Raw genomic sequence first — 21,075 nt, forward strand, 5'->3', positions numbered from 1 at the left:
AGATCTTGGATTGCTGCTGTTCTCTGACACAGATGCATGCTGGAATGTGCTGGTCAGTGACCAGTGCTGTGTCTGTTTGAGTGTAAATTTTAGGAAAAGAGGATGGGGGCCCCCGCCTATTGGTTTCCATTTCCTGTTCTCTCAACGTTGCTGTCAGTTCCCAGGGCAATGAAGACTTCACATTTCTGCAACTCCACATTTAGGGAGCTTGAAAAGTGTTGTCATGCTGTACTATTAACCTGACTGGTACCTGAGTTTTACGCAGGAATAGAAAGAGCCTCCTCCTGCCTAAGGCCCCATTCTGCGAATCTGACCTTTCTTCCTATGGTTTTTCATCTCTCTGCTTCTTCCTCATGGGTTACTTAACCAACAGTGGCACCAAAGAGGTAAAATTCAGTCACCACTGAGCTCAAACCAAAACCAAGGCAAAGCAGTCATGACATCCCCCTTCTTCCCCCCAGCACCTCCCAGAATGTTTTCTTATCACTTTCTGGGATCATGCCTGAAGGCCTCTTCCTGCAGGTTTCTCTTTCAACAGCATACATGTAATCTCTTGGAAACCAGAGTCATGTATAAATGAGTAACAAACTACCAAATGTCCTAAAAAAATTAAACAAAAATGCCATGCTACACCAAGTGCCCTGGAATGTAATGGCCCAGCTGGAATTTAATAAATGTTACAGTGTGGATGTGAAATAACTCTATTAATAAACATTCTGGGTGGATACCCAGGGTAAATGGGAACAAAATTTGTCCTATCCTTAGTTGGTATGCAAATGTTAAACAAAAGCTGTTTTGTTAAGGCAAATGCTGGGAATATAGAAATAAAAAACATATGCCAAAGCAAAATAGGTTAGTTTTCAAGTGTTCCTTGTTACATAGAGTACCTTTGGTCCTAATGGCCCATGCTGTCCATGTCTTCCTGCAGAACCCTACAAAATTACACTGAATTTACTGGTAAATCCATGTAGCATTTCATAATATGTTTCTCAGAAAAAAACCTAATTCATAACCACAATTGTTACAAAACCAATGCTGGAGACCAGTAGTATCAAGAGAGAGTAATAAAATGCAAGCATTTTTTTTTTCTAACAAATACTGCCTTGCTCCACATTATCGTGCAACAATCTAAAGATTTTTTTTTCCTACAAATATATAATATTGTCACTGCTTGCTATACATAATTTTAGAAAATATTAGAAATAAAGTTGTTCAACTGCATTTGTTGCAAGGGATTGCTTTCAATTGCTTACAATTTTTGTAATTTGCCTCCTTGGCTAAAATGAAGATATGTTACTAGTTTGGAGGCAACACGGCATTGTCTTGCCAGTTCAAGTTTAAAAGTAGCTTGAAACAAACATTTGGGCATGCAAATTCCTCTCCTGCCTCAGTCATAAAGTACCATTGTGACTCTTTTGATGGTAAAATGAACACCACTTTGTTATTGATCATTTTAAAAAGCTGAATGAAAAAAAAAGTTTTCAACAAAATGACTGAGTTGTCTTCATTGAGAATATGAAAACAAGATACTAATAAACCAAACACCAACAAAACTTTACACTGATCTGTGGAAGAAAGAGAATCGAAATCTTGGAAATGATTGCTGAGCCTACAGGCAAAATAAAACTGATACTTTTCATTCAAAACATAGCTACTACTTTCTCATAGGAAAGTAATAAAAAATTCAAGAGATACAAATTTAGTGCAGATAAATGTAATTTATGTCCTAGCAGCTGCTTTGAGTTACAGCCCTCTTAGAAGAAGATGCTCACAATCAAGAACCTCTGGAGTTGTCATAGGGTGTAAGTGGCTCATAATACTTTTCATGCAGTACAAGTAAGAATGTAGAATCATTTTCATGATTACAGGGCAGTTTTTATGTGCCTCATGTTCTGAGTCAAGCTTTGTGGAGTGACTAAGCAGTAATAGGAAAACAAAATTCCAGGATTTTGTTCAGCTGCAGAAAGACATTTTTGCAGTGTTCATAGATGAGTGACTTGGAAACAATGCCTGTTATAAAACCAAAACTGAGAGTAAGGCGGCCCTTTACACTGCTCAGAATGGGCAATTTTGGCACTGGTTTTGGACATCTCATTTTGGACACTAGCTTGCTTCATCTAACAAATTCTATTCTTATTTTTGTAACTGTATTTTTTGTGCCACTTTTTTAGTATCTAGGAAAAGATGTAAGAGCGGGCAAAGGCCTCCAAGCTATTAAACTGAGTCAGCTGTAACTTCAGTGACTCACAACTTTAAGCCAGCATGGTAAAGAGCTTCTCAAACTTGCTCCTGTCTCCTGTGTTCAGTTTGTTCCTGATGATTCATGGAAACACAGAAACAGGGTTGGGCAGGGCCTCTGGAGGCCACCTAACCCAGTCACCCCCTTGAAGCAGAACCATCACCAGCTCCCAGTCAGGTCAGTCATGTCTCTGTCCAGCAAAGTCTTGAAAACTTCTGAGAACAGAGATTCCACAGCCTCCCTGGGCACATCACCCTGGTTCTGCACTAACCTCCTAGTGAACAGGTCTCCTAAGGTTTTGCCTGAACATCTCAAGCTGCAAAATGTGACCCCTGTCCCTTGTTGCACTGTCTGGCACTGCAAGGAACAGTTTTGCTTCATCATATTTGCAGCTGCCCCTCAAAGACTTGCAAGCAGCTATCAGATCATGCCCTTGTCTCCTTTCGGCCAGACCGAGCCACCTGAGCTCCTTCAAGCCTCTCCTCAGTGGTCACGCACGCAAGGGCCATGCCAGCTGCACAGCTTTCTGCTGGGCTGTCTCTGGCTTCTCCACATCCTTCTTGAAGTGGGGTACAAAAACCAAAAAGGATTCTGTATGTCAATGCAGCCTCACGAGCCCTGAGTAAAGGGTTATAATAACCACCCTGTACCTGTTGGCAACGCCCTTTCTGATGTGCTCCAGTGCCTGGTCTGCCTCATTTGCAGCAATGCTGCGCTGCGGCCTAGCATTCAGTCTGGCCACAGTCAGCAGCAGCAGCACTTTCTCAAACTTGAGCACCAAAGCTTATTCTGTTAATGCTAGGCTTTGAAAGTCTGTTTCTTTTGGAGTGAACAGAGGGCCAGACTTCTGAAGCCCAAACTAGAACAATGCCGACGGCTCTGGGAGGAACACTGGGCAATTGCCTGCTTTGGGGAAGGCATTATAGGCTGCAGTTTTGATGTAATTGCTTAGAATGAAGACAAATCTAAATGATCTGGTAAGTCCTGACGCATTGTATTCCTATATACCATATTTGGTGTTTTAAAGTGGCCCATACAAGCAAAAATCTCCCAAGACACGGTGACGGAGGAAAAAATATCCCTTCTTCTGGGACATTGCTCCCACACTATTGGGAACATTTTTTTAATTTAAAAATGGTATTTCAGATTATGCACATTTGACTATCAGACTATAACATTTCAGTTTCATTAGTATATATAATTCATCTTCATATAGAAGAAGGGCATCTGTTAGGGTAGAACAAGAAATACGAAACCACCTATTTCATCCTTTAATCTCTCAAAAATATACTGGAAGAGAATGTAAAAATCATCAGCTAACAAGGTATCAGAGAAATATAATGCAAATTCTTTGGAGAACACAGGTATTGTAATGTCATTCTAGAAAACCTGAATCCAGTGCAGTGACTCCAAATCTATAGCTGACTGGGGCTATGTATTTCACAAAAGCAGAGAGGACGCTTTTGTTTTTGAAAAAAAAACCAAACAAAACACCCCAACAACAAACAGCACTCCCCTCCCCAAGAACATCTACTTACCTTTGGCCCTCTTAATCCTGGAATGCTGGATTCACTTAACAGGCTAATGGTACCTGATCCTTCCATGTCCTAATGGAAGAGAAAAGATGCTACAGAATTTAAGAATTTATCTTTTTTTTTTTTTTTTTCTGTCTCTTTATTCCCTCAACTGTTCTGTTTTCTGGAGTCCTGTAAAAAAATATTAAAAGATACTGAACAGAAATATTTTTATCTTTTCTCATTAACCTTTTTTTGACCAATTCTTGATGTTCTGGAGATAGGCTCCACTCAAATGTGATAAGGGCGTGTTGATCTTCCTTACAGAAACCCTGGCCTTTACAGTCTTGCCAGTTTGACACCATTTCTCCAGCTCTTCAGGCTGGACAGTGTCAGGCAGAAGTGAGATGGCATCACTGTTTTAGGCACGTGCTATGTTTAAGCATGCTGTAGCAGTAATTTTCTGTTTAGCATTTACCTGCCACCTGGCTACTGACATACTGTGACAATGAGTAAGGGTTACGTATACTGATTTAAGGCAAGGAGAACTTGCAGGCAGTTTCTTAAGAGCAGCAATCATTATTCAAAAAGAAAGGTCCTTCACAATTATCACAGTTTAATGTTGAAACCCTTCCTAAAATACAGTGTACTGAAATGAAATTGAGCAGAAAAAAAAAATGTTCTATCACAAAATTGCAGAATTAATTATGTGGTAGGGATCTCAGAGGCTACTTAGTCCAACCTGCCATTGAAAGCAGCATCAACACTGGATTCAAATCAGGGTGCTCAGGGCTTTGTCCCCTCAGGTCTTGGGACCTTCAAGAGACAGAGTTCTGCAGCCACAGCAAGCACCTGTTCCAACATTTGGCTGTTGTCAAAGTGAAAAATATTTCACTTCTATGAATTCAGGACCTCCTCTGTTTCAATTTAGGACTGTTGTTGCTCATCACTCTGTGCACCACTGTAAAGATCCTGGCCATGTGTCTTCTCAATAACCTCCTTTTAGGTATCAGAAGGCTGCTAAAATGCTTGAGCCTTCTCCAAACCAAGCTCAGTTCCCTGAGTCTTTCCCCCAGGTCATGTGCTCCAGCCCACTGACTATTGTCGTGGCTTTCTGCTGACTTCAGAAAGGTGTCTGTGAAGTGGAAGACCTTGAGAGCAGCATTCATATTTCCTGTGGAGATTTTGTAGGGGTTTTAAAGGACACTACACAGAAAGCAGCAATCTCTCTCCAGCTCTCACTGTTCTGACCACGATATTCCAAATCCATGGCAGAACCAGGAGCTCCCAGTGCCAAAGCAGCCAAAGCAATAAAACTGCAGGCTGCCACAATTATCTGTTTTACCCTGACCCCCACCACAGCCACATGTTCCTACCCCTTGCCTTATGCCTAATCTAGAACTCGTCAGACTGTGCTTCAAACCGTCTGGATGAACCATGTCAGCAGGGAACTGTTTGCTTGCTTTTAGCTGCAGTTTTAAATGCAGCTATGCTGGCTTAATTGTTTCCTTTTCTGAAAAGGGAAAAATCTTGACCTTTGTTTGCTCTGCTTCCCTGCTCACAGCCATACAGGCTTCATTTTCACCCTCTGTGCACTGTTAAATCCTCTCACTTTCCCGTGAGCCACTTTATATCACTAAAATGGCAGAAAATACATTACTTTTTGGGGGTGGGATGGTTCTCTAAAGTTTTAATAAATTAAATTGGCTTGTGGAAGGATTGATGGAACACTGGATGTCAGTGCATGTGAAGGGCAGGCATGTGCCAGGAACGGCTGCAGATGGGAGGAAGAGCAGGAGCAAAGCAGAATCTACACCTCTTGGTGGCAACGAGCCCTTGTGTCAGCTTATCCTGATTAGAGGACCCACACTCCTCGCCTGCTTAGCTATCTGCTAGTTACTGACTGGAAATGGCTCAGATTACCATAGGTCTGATGTACCTTTGTGATGCTATAAGGGAAAGGAAGACCAATGAGATCAGTTTAAGCTGCTATGGAATAACAACCTAGCGCCAAAGTCTGGAAAACATCAACTGATCTGACTGCAGTGAAAAAGATAGACCTCATTCTTTTGCCCTTTTCCACCAGCTCCACGAGAGCAAGAACAGGAGAAGCAGAAGGAGCACATGGCTGGAATCAGGTCTTTCCTTTAGGGGACCAAGGTGGGAGACGCTGAGTCATCAGGTGGCCTCAAGTCCTTTTATGCAGCTTCACCTGAGACTGAATGTTACTCAGGCTTTCGTTGTGCCCCTCTATCAGCTGCCAGTATATCAAATATAAACAGAAAATCTGCTGATATTCTGTTTATCCTGTTTAACCAAACACTCGTTACTTAGGGTAAACCACAAGCTGTGTTTCTGGGTCCTTCTTTCCCTTGCCTCCACTGTGCCAATTTATTTTTCCCTTTAGAAGAGCACTTGATGCCTGCTTTATATAACACACCATCGCTTTTGACATCTGCATGTTTTTAATGGGTTTACCAGGTACCTTCTGCAGCTCAAACTGTTCTTTTGGCAAGCATAAGTGCCAGCAAACCCCATGCCATTTGGTTTTTGCACATAGCTGATCACAGATGCTAACAAGTGCTAACAGGAATGCTTTACAGAAGCAGCCTTACAGCAACAAACAGACTGCCAAGCAAAAGGTAGTGCTGCCCCATTGAACCAGCAGACCACAGCGCTGCCTTAGCAGATGGCAGGGGTGGGCATGCAAAAGATCAGCTAAACTAGCAAGTCTGTTAACAGTAGTATTCCCCTCTCAGGGAAATGACAGCCATGCCAGTTCTGTTTGGACTAGATGAAGTTCAAGATGAAGCCAGTCAAGATAGTGTTGCGCAGTCAGAGCTGGGATCCTTCTGTGTCTGTGTCTATAAAAGTGGGGACTTCCAGTTTTCATCTCTCCTGATCATCTGCTAACTTGGCTCCTCTGAGACTTAGGTATCAGAGGTGGCAGAGTCTGGTCCTAAGCACCTACCTGCAGGGAAGCTCTTTGGTGTCAAAGAGAGGCAAAGCTGGCTTCCACTCAAATGGTGTGAATGGGGAAGAGTGGAGTCTCTCTTAACACTGGCTCCTCAAGGGTCACAGAAGATGGCTGTAAGTCAGAGAAGCCATCATCCTGGGCTAAAACTCAGACCAGGCCTAAGGACGAAGATGTGGCTTGCTGGTAGTTCTTATCTCATCCTGAGACGAGTGCATATTTATTCAGGTGAGACTCTGTACCAGCCTTTATAGCACACCTAAGTTAAGAGAAGGGAGTATTTGTACGCTTAGGCTTTGTGCTGTTCCTCACTAACAATTGCCATGCTGGCAACTAAGAACTTGCTGGAGAGAGTTTTTTGTCCACTGACATCCACTGACAGCAGTGAAATTATTAACCAGTAGTGTATATAGTACAACATTAGTCAGGCATCAGAAATCAGAATATGTCTCTAAACAAGTATTAGTGGTCACCTCTGCATCTGGAGTACTTAAAGTGTCTCTGGAGTGGAAATACAAAAGGGGTATTTCTAGAGGAAATACAAAAGGGGTAGTCTAGATGCGAGAAGAAATGTGTGAGTAAACTGGTATCTTTTAAACACCACCACTTCACTGCAGCTGTTCTGCAGATGGCCAGTAGCTTTGGTCAAACATTGCTTAATGCTCTGATGAAACTGCCCTCGGTTTCTATGCAAAATTGTATTATATCCCATGATATACAAAAAGGAGAACTCTGGAAAGACTTTCCTGAGCCAAACAGCTAAATTAGAAATGAAAAATGCCTGGAAAAAGAAAAAAAGGGAAGACTCATATGTGAATACTGATGTAGGCAATTTGTCAGCCTCTCTTCCCAAAGATGTTAATTGGAGTAGCTCTAGCTCTTGATCTTGAGTGTGCTCCCCTTGCCTTTCTGTATGCGAAGCCACTTTCTGCTCCAAAGAAATAATCTAAATGAGTTCTCAAATGACACATAAAACTCAGCTTGAGTTGGCCAGATCTTGTATTTTAAAGTGCTCAGGATATTAATTTCAGGAGTAGAAAGAGTAGCATCTACCCTTTTTTTTTTTTTTTTATAATAGAACCTTTTTATTGTGAGTAGAACGGACCGTGAGGTCAGATGTCCAACATCTGTCTCTGTATTTACACATTACATATGTGACTTGCCTTAACTAAATTTGTGGCTTCAAGAATGACAGCGTAAGTCATACCTTAAGGGGGACCTGCAGTTCAGTTTTAAAGAATACTGGCAGGTCTGTATGTATATTTAGATCATTGCGCTAAATTATTTAAATGAAAAGAAAGTGCTAAGGAAGTTTTCCCTGGTCATACAGTATTTGAGTATTTATATTAGCAATTATATAAGCATCAAAAATAGCACCTGTTACTACCAAATAGTTACATGAAAATTGCCCAAAGAACTCTATTACTTCCATGGTCTAAGCATGGCCAATTATATGGTCAAATGTAAAAGGCATTGTAGGCTACTCCTAGGCAAATTTCAGTCTAGAGCAAATGACTTTATCTGTCATCAATTCAGCCTTAAATAGCTGTAAAATATACAGGTGATAATGCTGCCCCTCCCCTGAAGGAAGCAGATCCATAGCTACAACAAACCCCATAATAGCAAAATACCTCAAATCCCATATTGTAGCTTAGTCCTGGAGGCCCAGGAGGTCCAGGAGGCCCAGGGGATCCAGGAGGTCCTGGAGGTCCAGGTTTCCCAGGAGACCCAACAGCTCCAGCTTCTCCTTTGAGGCCTATTGATCCAGGGACTCCAGTATCACCCTAAAATAAAAGGTCAGTCTATTGGTATACTGAACATGCCTAAGTAGATGCAAGTAAGTATAATCATAGAATCATGGAATGGGTTGGGTTGGAAGAGACCTTAAAGACCATCTAGTTCTGTCCTCCTGCCATGGGGACACCTTCCACCAGGCTCCGAGCCCTGTCCAGCCTGGCCCTGAGCCCTTCCAGGGATGCAGCACACCCCCCGACCATCTTTATGGCCCTCTGGACCCGGCCAGGCAGGTCTGTGCCTCGTGCTGGGGGCCCCAGAACTGAACACAGTACTCCAGGTGGGTCTCATGAGAGCCAGGCGGGGGGAAGAATCACCTTCCTCAGTCTCCTGGCTACACTTCTTAGAGAAGTATGTCAGCCAGCTGAGAAGCCAGGCTTGCTGACTTCATTAGGTTTGGCAGTAATAATGTTTAGGGCTTCTCAGCCCTTTTAAGTGATGTGCTGTATTACAGTGACACTGTTATCCCATAGAAACACTTCTTTTTTTTTTACCTTTGGACCAACAGAACCAGGAAGACCTCGATCACCCTGTAAAAGAAAACCAATCTTAATTACTTACAGTAAGAACACGAGATAAGCAACAAAAGCACAGTTATGGTATTAGATTTCTGTGTTGTTTAATTTGATGTCATAATATCCTTTACATGAAACATTAGACCTCTTAGTCAAAAAGAAAACAATCTGTAATTCAGGCGTTATGGTAACAAACCAATAGCTCTCGTCTAGTATGCAGACAGTATGCAAACTTGTGTCTCAATTATTGCTGCAGATTTTAAAGGTCTGGAGCACACAGAATTAAGCATTGCAGGTCACATCCTCTTGCTTTTGAACGTACATGTCAAAACCCTCATGGGACATAACAGAAGCAGAAACTGATCCCACACAAGTTGTCGAGGGCACCGTCCCAAACCAGGGGCATGATGAGTATGATTTTAAGGCTCCTCTGGAGCAGTCAAGCTATTTGATTTGCTTTTATACACTTCACTTAGATACTGTTTTTTCCACTTCTAGTTCACAGAATAGACAGAAAGTCACAGCATGCAAATACTTCTTTTCCAAATTGCACTGAATCTAATGAAATTAATCGCTATATTGGCAGGCTCCTGTCCTTACTCATTCAACAGAAATATTACTTGAGTAAGATCTGAAAAAAATGAGTAAGAACCAGGAGTAAAATGCTAACAATGTTTTCTTCCAAAAGTAATGGCAAAAAACCACATCAAAATTCACTCCAAGGAACAAACTGAGTTTACTTTCAGTGCATCCTGCAGATTTTCCCCATAATCTTCTCTGGATTATTTGGGAATGATGATTAAAAATAAGGTATTGCAATATAGATTAATCAAGGTTTTCAGAAAAAAAGAGTAGCAGAAATGGAAAAATCCTATTTTCCCAAAGTGCTGAGGATTGTATTGAGCAGGTGCAGATATGTAGTGCTTTGTTTCTAGTTACGGGGTTTTTATCAAATATACACAATGCAGAAAACAGGCTCAGTGAAGTGTCCTTTTTTTTTTTTTGAGGATTATGCCCTTTTTGAAAATTTAATCTTTATTCCAGTTGCTTCCCTTTCCACATCCTTCTCTTCTTAAAATATGTGGATTAGATTCAGTTTACTTCACCTAGACTTATTTCTATTCTTAGACTCCTTTGCGTAAAACACATACCACTGATCACAGCAGATACAAGAACAAATTTATAGCTGTTATCTCTTTTTTATTTCACTGCTTGCCCTACTGCTGTACTGCTTATCACCTTACTGCGCTGTGCCCGGGAACATCCTGATAGCAGCAGTGGCAATGCGCTGGGGCTGGCAGGTGGCCAGGGCATTGCTGCTGTTCCTGTGCTGCTGTGCTGGACAGGCTTGAACTCCAGTGTGAACGCGAGTCAAAGGGACTGTGACCTGTGGACGAGTCCACGCTGCAGCAGGTATACCCCTGGAGAGACTGTGGTGCACAGATCAGGCTTCACTTGGAGCAGGTGCACCACTAAGGGACTGCAGTCTGTAGCTAAGACCAAGCTGAAGCAGGGGCAAGGGAAGGAGTTTATTGCAACATTAAACCCTATGGTCTCGTCCACAGGGACCAGGGGTGAAGACTGTAATGAAAATACCTTTAAATTGTAAATTGGGATTTGAGTTGCATGTTGTAGTAATTAACGTAGCAGGAACCCCTTTTTGCTAGCCAGGCCAGGAGCAAGGGGAGGAGTTCATTGCAATGTTAAACCCTATAAACTGACCCAAAGGGTCAAGGGGTGGAGAATGTCATGGAAATATTTGTAAATTGTTGTAAACCATTATCTGAGTTGCACGTTATAAGAGCTACTATAGCAGAAACCACCTGAACCAGTGGAGGACAAGCCTTACAAGAAGCAGTGCAGCAGTGACCCGACCTGAGCCGGCTTTGGGGCTCCACACAACACACCACCTCTCCTGTCCTGAGTGACCACCGTAACAGGTGGAGCCCAAAGTCATGGAGCTTGAAGACTCATCCGTATGAGTCCAGCCATGACTGCCTTTTTAGTGGTGAATCACAACAGAGTAGCTCATACTGCATTTTGCATGTTGAATGCTGCACGAAATGAGTCTGTACCCAACAGGGAACTCTGGGTTTCTGAACATGCCTTTTGAGATCTGCTCTAACATGCCATTAGCAGCTGGGTTCAGTTAAACAAATACTGAAGCCAGCCAACACTGTGTTGCAGGGACAACAATTTATGATTTTTACAGCCTTAGAAATGACAAAGATTTTCCACTGAAGTAGGAGCAAGACAGACATTTAACTTACCTTTTCTCCCTTCTGTCCTGGTGGGCCAACCACTCCATCAAGACCAGGAGGACCCTGAGGACCCTGTAGATGACAGTAAATCTAAAGCAGGTACCAGTTGAGAGCTCAACTCCTAGCATATGCATCTAACTATTTTGGACCAACTGATGATCCAGCATTATGAAAGACTAATGTGTAGCACCTAACACCATTAAGTTCTAACATTTGTATTTCTTGTCTTCTGACAGTTTGGCTGTGTATCAAAACAGTATTTAGATATATTTTAATAGAAAACTATGTCACACAACCACAAAATAATAAAAAATAATATAAACCAACATAATGTAAATATAATGTTAGCATGCAAAATAACGGTGCTATCCAAGCAGATTTTGATGGCACTGCTCCAGATGGGATGGGGTTGAAATCCATGTGTACTTCAGCCATCCCCCTTTTGGTAACCTCGATGCCAGGTGAAAGCTAGCTGAGAAACCGTTCGTTTTGACTAAGTCAGAAAGTGTCCCAGGTTTTCTGTGTGCTTCAGTTTTGACAGGAAAAATGTATATTTACATCTCCACCCAATTTCCTGCATTATATCCATGATTTAGCACACATTTGAGCGAGCAGCCAGGCTGGGAAAAACTGGCTTTGTAGGGTCAACCAGTCAATACAGGTACTAAAGGCCAGCCCACAGTAACTAGTCATGCAAGAAAGGGAACAGTTGCACACATATTTGCATGGCCTCTGTTTTTAAAATCAGGTTCTGAAAGCTTTTAACTAAGTTTACAGGTGTGCATTCTGGCCTCTGAGAATCTTTTACCTATTTTTTATTCTTCTGTTTTGGGGAAGGATATAAATGGTTGCAGAAGGAGATAGAAAACATTTTTTTTTCTGGTCTTTGCAGAATGGTCTCAAAGGCCTCATTTTCCCTGCTCTCCTTACTTTCCCCCCACTGTTTTTGCCCTTTGGATACATTGTGTGTGACGGAATAACTAACTGATTCTTTTTAATATTAAAAGATCAACAATATTTTCAGAATTTTTCAAATATTTTCATCTTGTATTTTGCCATGATTACATAGACAGAGGAGGATTAGAAAAGATGTTGGACTAATGACAATAATTGTTTTAAATTTTAGTGACTATTTCTCCTATCCTGCTTAGTAATTTTAAGTTTCATTGCTCTAAAATTGCTTGTTTCCTTTACAGCTTTTAAACAGTCTCTCTGACGTCGCTGGCAAGCAACACCTGGAGATTTCTTATCCACTTCAAGATGTTCATGCATTTATGAGCTACTTTTAAAAAATTACCATAGATGTCCCTGTTTCAGCTGGGGTAGAGTTAATTTTCTTCTTAGTAGCTGTTGCAGTGCTGTGGTTTGGGTTTGGTGCGAGAACAATGTTGACAGCACAGTAATGTTTTGGTTGTTGCTCGGTAGTGTTTACACCACGTCAAGGGCGTTTCAGTGAGCAGCTGTTGGGAGGGGGCACGGCCGGGACAGCTGCCCCCCCTGACCGAGGGCTGTCCCAGGCCATGCGCCCTCATGCTCAGCAAGTACAGCTGGGGAAGGAGGAGGAAGGGGGGACATACGGAGTGATGGCGTTTGCCTCCCCAGGCCCCCCTCAGGCTGGAGCCCGGCTGTCCTGGCATGGCTGAGCCCCTCCTGCCCGCCCCTGGGGAGTGGGACTGGGAGTGGGGAGTGGGGAATGGGGAGTGGGGAATGGGTGTCTCCTGCTGCTTCGCTTGTGTGTGCGGCTTTTACTCTACCTATTACACCGTCTTTATCTCAACCCATGAGTTTTCCTGCTTTTACCCTCCCGATCCTCTCCCCCATCCCACTGGGGGGGGGGAGTGAGCAAGCAGATGCATGGGGCTGAGTTGCCGGCTGGGGTTAGAGCACAGCAAAGTGATTTAGCATACTTCATTTTCCTGAAAGCACTACAAGAAAAATAATCCTTGGCTTTATTCAGTGTCAGTAAAAGCATCATTACTTTTTATTTATTCTGGTCCAGATTCACCAGTATCTGTCTGCCAAATGTACATCCTGCTGTGGAGTAATGTGCTATGGTTAACTAGACATTTATTTGGGTGGAGATTTTTTTTTTGTAAAAAATGTGCATAAAATCCAAGGTCTTCAATTAAAAATATTCTGCAGTGTTGCTATGAATTATACAAACTGTAAGCCTTAGAACTTAGTGTCATAGGACAGAAGCAACATTAATGTTTGTGCACGAACGGGTACTCACTTCAGGACCTGGTTCACCAGGAGCTCCATCCTCCCCTGGGGAGCCAGGAGATCCTACACCTGCATCAGGTGCTGGCTTTCCGGGAAGACCAGGCAGTCCTGGGGGGCCCGGTGGCCCCGGAAGACCCTGGATAAATCAGCAGTATTGTTAGAAATGGCCCAAGCCAGCTTCACCTGCATATGCGTGGAACCAAAAAAACTCACACAGACTGTTCAGGTTCAGAAAACTCTCAGCTTGGGTTACCATGCCCCTTCTGCTTCATTAAGGACCAATTACACTTTCACAGATACACTCCTTACACACAGTCAGTCTGAGCTCCTCCATCCCTGCTCTCTGAACTGTGCCACCTCACGGCCCGCGACAGCAAGCAGGAAGCTCAAAACCAAAACAATTCCATCAGCACTCTGTAACCCAGTACGGACCTTAGAGATACTCCAATGATTGACCTAATGTTAGGAAGCTCAACCAAGATGAAATCAAGGGACCACTGAACAGAGGGAAGCGGTTAGTTTTTTCTCTATTCATTTCAAAGGGTGTCTCCATGCTATTGCTGGAGCACTGAGAATCTGTACTCATGGTCAAGACCTGACTGTTCTTGGTGCTGTAAAAATGACCTCTGCTCCAAAGATCTATCCTGCATGGGCATAAGTAGATCTATTTAAATTGAACAAAATGAACGAAGAATGTTACTTTAGGAGAAATAATAAGTTTGCAAATGTTCTGTCATGGCCAAGTCCATCCTTGTTACCGATTGCATTAGCAAGCAAATATGAGCAGCTTGAGATTTTGGCACATGGCACTGCAAGGCAAGAACTCTTTAATTCTGACTTAGGATCATCTACGGGATTCTGTTAGGAAGATGGTCATCTTGGATTTTCAGTAAAGTCAACAGAGCCTTCTGCAGGGAGCCTTTCCAAGAGTCTCATTAACTGCATAGGGCATCTAAAGAGGCTAGTCTCCTAAAGTAGGCGAGATAATTAATGTTCAACACATGGCAATTCCCTTCTGAAGAGCCTTGTAATAAGGTATTCAGCACTTCAGAGGAAAAAACAAAGAAACAGAAAAGAAGTCTTGAGGCAGAAATCAGTCTGAGAGAATGAAAAATATCATTAGACGTGTTGAAAAACAATGGCCTCGGAATGTTGTAGCATTCTGGAGTGCACAGGAGGCAGCCGGCCAGGGAGTTCATTCCTCAGAAAGTTGCAGTATTATTGATGGATGAAAACAGTTTCTAATTTCAGGGTGGAAATGCTCCATCCCAAAGACTGCATAAAAGATTATCTCTCACTCCATCTAGATGGATCAGTAAAAGCCTTCTCATTTATGTCCCTTCATCTTCAGCCACTTGACTTCTCATTTCCCTAGCATTTGTCTCTAACTGTGGATGGAAAACCATATTATTTGCAACTGTAATACATATTTTATAGATTGCTACTTGGATTTTCAACAGGAACATGGTAAAAGTAGATCTGGCTGACTGTCTAGAGATAGTGGGTGAAGAAGCGGCTCAAGAACAAAACAAAACATAGAAAATAATTTCAGATCTGGCAGCAGGTTCTACTTCATAGATACTATTTTTCCCCCCAAAAGGCACACCGTTCTGTCAGCATGTATAGGAAAGATAGCCTCTCCCCTGAAAAGAAGAGTCCAGCAATGAAGAGGTAGAAAAAAAACCATGCCAAATGTTTCATCTGCCACTCAGCAACTCAGAAGCGGAGTAAGAAAACCAAGCCAGGTGTCCCATGTTTAATGCAGAGCTGTGCTCGTCTGAGTACTGTCTCTCAAAATATGTCAATTCTGTGAAGGGAAAGCATGAGAGCAACACACTGATTCAGTCCTTAAAACAAAGCTCACTTGAGGCCGTTGATACCTAATGCTAAGTGTGGCAGAGTAAGCAAAAAAGTGAAACCAGTGCTTACTGTCCCACTTGAAGCACTGTTTACCGAGCCCGCTGAGCCCCAGCACAGCCGAAAGCTCAGGAATCAGCTGCATCCCACAGCACGGCTACCACAGCCTCTGGCATGAACTGAAACTGATGCTGACCTTCCTAATCATTATGTCTACAAAATGAACTAGTTTTCTAGATTGTCTAGCCACTTAAGGTCTTCTGAAGCTGAGAGACACCTCCAGGAAAAGGATGAGGTCAACATCTAAGGCAGCGACTGCTTTGACTGTCCCAGTTTAACCGGTGGCCAAGGATGTGTTAACAGCCCAAGGCTCAGGTTTACCTGGCATGAATGTTCCTTCCAACAACGAAAGTCTGGTCTCATGTCACACAGCCCAGAGAACCTCACTCAGGAGCACATGCATCAAAATCTTTTAACCTCCACTAATCCAAAGCACCTCTCCCTGCCAGCCAGCCTTGACGTGACGGTGTTACAATGCTTCACAAAGGCAAGGATACACAGAAGTTCAAATGACCACCAAAATGGCCCAACAGTGGGAGCTGCAGTGTAAAGTATTTCATACAGATATACTTATTTTTCAGAACATGTACTCCAAATTAAAGAAGCATAGAACAGCATCATTCCCATCTCTCTCCTCTTTGCTGTCTCCTCGGAATCAGGTTAACAGCATTTTTCTCATTTTAAAAAGTCCTCTTGCCATTATTTCTTTGCTGTCCTCTTTCTTTGTCACACTTATTCCCTGATCACATACACTTAGGCCTTTTCAGATCTTGACATGAAACTCTACAAAGCATTTCTGGATGCTGTGAATTAAGCATGTACACAGGTTGCATTGTGAAATGCACCTTCTACAATCTGGATGAGTAAAGTAAAGCTCTTTCTTATGCTAATGAGAGATAAACATCAAAATATACTTACTCTTAAAGTCTCAGTCTCTCTGTCAATGTCTCCAGAACCCGATTCTTCAGGTTCCAGTCTATTCTGAAATTAGAGGAATCATGTTTTAAAGTATTGCTTCTAAAGATGACAAATGAAAACATAACTTGCCAATTACTGCAAACACACTTATAGTCAATATCCTTGCAGCAGACTGTCACTGGTAAAATAAATTATAATACAACAAAAAACATTTCAGTCATGTTTCTGATGTTCAACACCATCTTATTTTGTAGACAGTCAGCTCTGTATTTACCTGCAGATGCTCTATGAGTACAGTGATAACAGTCCTGCAGGACACACGCTATGTGACTGTTTCAGTGAACCGAAAATGAAGCAATATCTCAGACAAATTTTAACTTTGGAAAGATACCCGTCAACATGAAGAATATCCTAAAATGCATACCTAACAAGTAGCCATTATTTCCTAGAATGTGCCCCTTAGTTCAAAAGCCAGATTCTGAGATCCCTACAACTGGAATCCAAAGAGTCATTTTAGAAAGGGAAATTAAGATACTAAAGCATTTTCTACAATGTGTTTTGAGAAGCAGCCCCTGGGTGAGAAAAGCTGTGGGAGTGGAGCAGCTTGCCCCAGCGGTCCGGAGCTGCCTTGCTGGTCGGCACCGGCGTGGCCGAAGAGCACAGCCCTTTCTGCGCTCTGGGTTTATGCCACAGAAACAGACTGGTATGATTTAGCAGACCCGAGATCAGGGGAGCATATAACCCATTTCGGCCACTGGAATATGTTGCAAACTACCTTGTTACATACTCAAAATACTCAGGGTGACAGGTAGTTTTGTTTAAAAGTCCACCACAGCACTTGCACTGGTGTCAGTGGCGCGCCGTGTCTGCATGTAAAGTCACTCCCACACCACAAATTGAAAATTCAGGCCAGAGTCATCCTTCAGCTGCATACACATGCACCCTCATGGCAACGCTGGGAAAGGTCCCAGTACAGGAGAGAGATGAATCTGAAACATACTCTTTACCACTCCCTGAACACTCAGCGTTCAAGATACGAACACTGTCACCACGCTGCTCTACGTTGTAGTACTTAATGACAGCAAACGTAAGTGACTGCCAAACCATTTCTGTGTTCAGTAGCAGGAAGAAATGAATAATTCAGGTTTATAATGCCTTTTTGAGGAAATTTTGTCTCTTTTTCTCCTACATATTATTGCTTTTGCAGGGGAGAGCACACACATCGACTGGCTTTTTAAAAGGTGAATACTGGATGTTTGTGTAGATTACAGTACTCACACCCTTTAGCCAGACATTTATTTGCATTTCTGCATGTGTGTTTTAGAGAACATGGTTATGTCTGTGGCAGTCAGGCTACTTTCCCAGAGAAAACCTCCTGTTCAGTTCTGAGCTCCTTGATGGCAAGCCCAGCTCAGTGACAGAAAACCTCACTCACTAATCCTCCAGAAGGAGCGGGTGGTCCTGCGGGTCCTGGGAGTCCAGGGGGTCCTGGCAACCCCTCACCAGGATCACCCTAAAACAGGGACAAGTATAAATCAGCAAGCATTTAATCATAGCAATGCAGAGCAGAGTTTTTCAGCACTAGCTACAATCCATGTGGATTTCTCATCACAAGCCACCACCAACATGCCTGCTTAGATGCTAGGAGCAGAGCTGAGCTTTGTTCGTTCCTGAGACAAGCTCCCAAGAAACATGATCTTTGCGTTGGCAAAGGAAGAAAGGACTTTTTCCTTTCCGACTTCTGCAATGAATTTGCAAATGTACAAGCAGCATTAACAGTGTTAGTGTATATTTCTTATCAGAATAACGTTTTACAGTGGAACTTGCATTTTTAGGGTACATTATATGCCCCACTCCCCCCCTAAATAAATATGTAGAAAGTGGGTTCACACCATGGTACTCAACAAGTGAACTTCTTCGTTTTATTGCTGCAATCTGTAATGCTTTTCCCAATACCATGTCATGATTATTTTTCTCTGTACTGACCTTTATCTACTGCCAACACAATGAAAGGGCCTCTTCAGAAATGTGTCATTTTCTCTCATAATTACTACCATCTCTTCTTCTTTGGCTTTATTACATCATCTCTGACATTTTGCTGAGGTTAGTTTTAAGTGCTTCTGCTTAAGCAGTTTACGATTTTTATTAAATTTTCTGCTCGATTCCAGCATTTTTCACTAAAGTCAACAGCAGAGGTTCTGCCTCAACTTTTTAAATCTACACTGGAAGTCTTTATCATGAATCTTTTAATTTTCAACTATTATGTCCCTTTTTCTGGAGAATTCACTACATGGGATTTGGTCTTTGTGTTTTGAACTGTTTTGGGAGAAGGATGTGCCTCTGCATCCCCTAAAATGTGGCCAATAGGATCATACATAACCAGCAGACCAAAACACTGTGATTGCTTAGTACGCATGTTGTTTTCATCAAATGATTGGCACTCATTTAATTTCTTTTTTTTTTTTTTTTGAAGTCTTGTATACCTCTAAAAATGATTGAGCCCACTTACATTTTACCCGATACATCTGACAGAGGGAATGCCAGGAGAAAATACCGTGTCCCCCTCTCTCTCCCTGGCTGTCTCACATGCCTTGCCTTTGGCACGCCGTAGCCGCAGCCCACGGCTTGGTCAGTGCCTCAGTGTGCGTTTTGAACATTCTTCCTACGTGGTGATCCTGGTTTCAGGACAGATGTACGTTTAGAGGGGAAGCAAAAGCAGTGTCACTGCTCATATCCCAGCGCTTCCCTCACCATCGGGAGAGAGGAGCTCAGCCTCCCCTGCCCAGCGCTCCCGTGGGCGCAGCCCGCTGCCCACCCGCCCGGGCACCGCAGGGCCGCCGGCTGCGAGCTCCTTCCCACCTGCGCCGGCGGCCAGGGGCCAGGGCGCTTGCACCCGCCTGCTTGCAGGGGACAAGTCACAGGGACACCGCTGCCCCGTCGCCAGCCTCTGCTGGTCTGTGCTGCACCCTCCCGCCTGCCGGATCGTTTTCTGGGCTTATCAGCGTTGTCATTATCTCCTCTAAATTCATATATTCAGTCACACAGCAGGAAACACTGAATTATACCTGCCTCTTGGTCACTTGCTCTTTATGCTTGAGAATTCATTAGATAAATGTATGCATTCGTTTCTTTGTTCCCTGTGGCTTTGTCAGATGGTTCCTATAGTGATACTTCAGTCATATTCACAGAGAATGTGTTTGTTTAATCTGGGGCTATTTTCACTGTCTGCCAGCATGCTCATTTACAGATACTTTTCATTCATCTTAACATACCCTTTGGGTTTTTTTCCAGTGATTATTACTTTAGCTCCTGTCAGTGGTTTGTGCTTGTTTTCATGCAGTTTCTTCCACTGTGAGTGTACTGCAAGGAAGTAACCCCAGCTCTCACGTTTGGGTCACAGTCATTTCTAGGAAGCCTAACTGCATCCATTCCTGAAGAGCATCTCATGGCTGTATCTCTGTGCTGCAAGGACCACAGTGAACAAGTGACGGCCACCTCCCCACCCGCCACTGACATGCAGCACCCCATGCATTCCCAGCTTTCCATTTTCAATGAAATGAACCATAACAGGTGGATCTTGCTACTGTTCCTCAAGTTTAAATACTATGCTGAAAAAGTGCTGTCTGCCTTTACAGAGCATAACTGGTTCGGATTTTTTGTGTGTGTGCACAGATCAAACCTTTAAGTTTTGCTCACTCTACCAACACAACAGGTCCTAGGAAATCACGCTGATTGGGCTAATGAAATAATTTTCTGTACCACTAATACTTTAAAAATTATTCACGTGTGTAAAAGAGGATCAGAGCAATGTCTTCTTGTTTGCCCTGCTTTCTGCTGCAGGAATTGGGTCTGGTTAAAGTCTCGCCAAGAAAAAGTTGTGCATATGAAGCTGTCAGCATTCTTTAGTGCTTCTGAACATATTGTCAGGATTTTTAGCAGCTGCTCTCTAACTTATCTTCACAATGCTTCTTTGAAGTGTCCCTTGAAAATATTATTTTTAAAATGGAAAACAAAGCTTGAGCCTTCACTAAAGTAGCCGTGTAAGTAATCAGGAATAGACTACAGGAGTCTTTTGCTTCCAGATATAGCCTCTGCTCACTATGGCTAAGCTGCTCCTCCTGCTGCCAAAATGATCGTCTTCTGGTGCCTAATCAATAAAATAAGCTGAGGACCATTCCCTGGCTCTGAGGTCAGGCAGAACAGGCTGGCTGTGATCACAGTTCTTAGGTTCTTGGCTCCGGGCCTTTTAGACTTACATGTTCAAAGCTAATTTTTTTTAGTATAGGGGTCTTGTGCAATTTTCTTGAAATAGCATGAGAATAATACTGCAACCATCAGCATGATGAGTATTTGAAAGTAAAAAGCCTGCTGGGCTAGCACGTCAAATGAACAGGGTCAGCCTCTGCACAGTCCCATCTTGCAGCGTACTGGGAAGAGTTATCAGTCGATGCCAGCCCTGAATGATGCTGAGCCACCATCTGAGAGGTCTATTTGACACGGGCCAAAACATTGTCTGGGAGCGTGCTTGCAAGCCTGACCTGTCAGCAAGTCAGTTGGTTGCTGGGCCGGTTTCATTTGGTGGTACAGATGTAGCAGACGTGGCTGGTGATCAAATGGCAACCTAACAACAGCTGCAGCTGCAGCAGAAAGCTTCTTTTGCTTATTTGCACTTTGCTCATAAACAGAAGAAATGTAAACACCCATAATCTTGAAATCTTTT

General features: G+C 42.9%; 1 protein-coding gene across 8 annotated transcripts in view; it reads right to left on the reverse strand.

Moving 5' to 3' along the window:
- The window catches only part of LOC102055209 (collagen alpha-1(XV) chain), a 129,791-nt gene that overhangs the window by 56,957 nt on the left and 51,759 nt on the right, over positions 1–21,075 (reverse strand). For all 8 annotated transcript variants that reach the window (XM_055705364.1, XM_055705363.1, XM_055705362.1 and 5 more), the window contains exons 10-17: positions 17,791–17,868; positions 16,356–16,418; positions 13,531–13,656; positions 11,307–11,369; positions 9,016–9,051; positions 8,359–8,511; positions 3,778–3,846; positions 888–932 (exon numbers count right to left, since the gene is read on the reverse strand). In XM_055705364.1, coding sequence (XP_055561339.1) covers positions 888–932; positions 3,778–3,846; positions 8,359–8,511; positions 9,016–9,051; positions 11,307–11,369; positions 13,531–13,656; positions 16,356–16,418; positions 17,791–17,868 — 633 coding nt within the window. The remainder of the gene's footprint in view (positions 1–887; positions 933–3,777; positions 3,847–8,358; positions 8,512–9,015; positions 9,052–11,306; positions 11,370–13,530; positions 13,657–16,355; positions 16,419–17,790; positions 17,869–21,075) is intronic.

Source organism: Falco cherrug, chromosome 3 (assembly GCF_023634085.1).
Source record: "Falco cherrug isolate bFalChe1 chromosome 3, bFalChe1.pri, whole genome shotgun sequence".
Lineage (NCBI taxonomy): Eukaryota > Metazoa > Chordata > Aves > Falconiformes > Falconidae > Falco > Falco cherrug.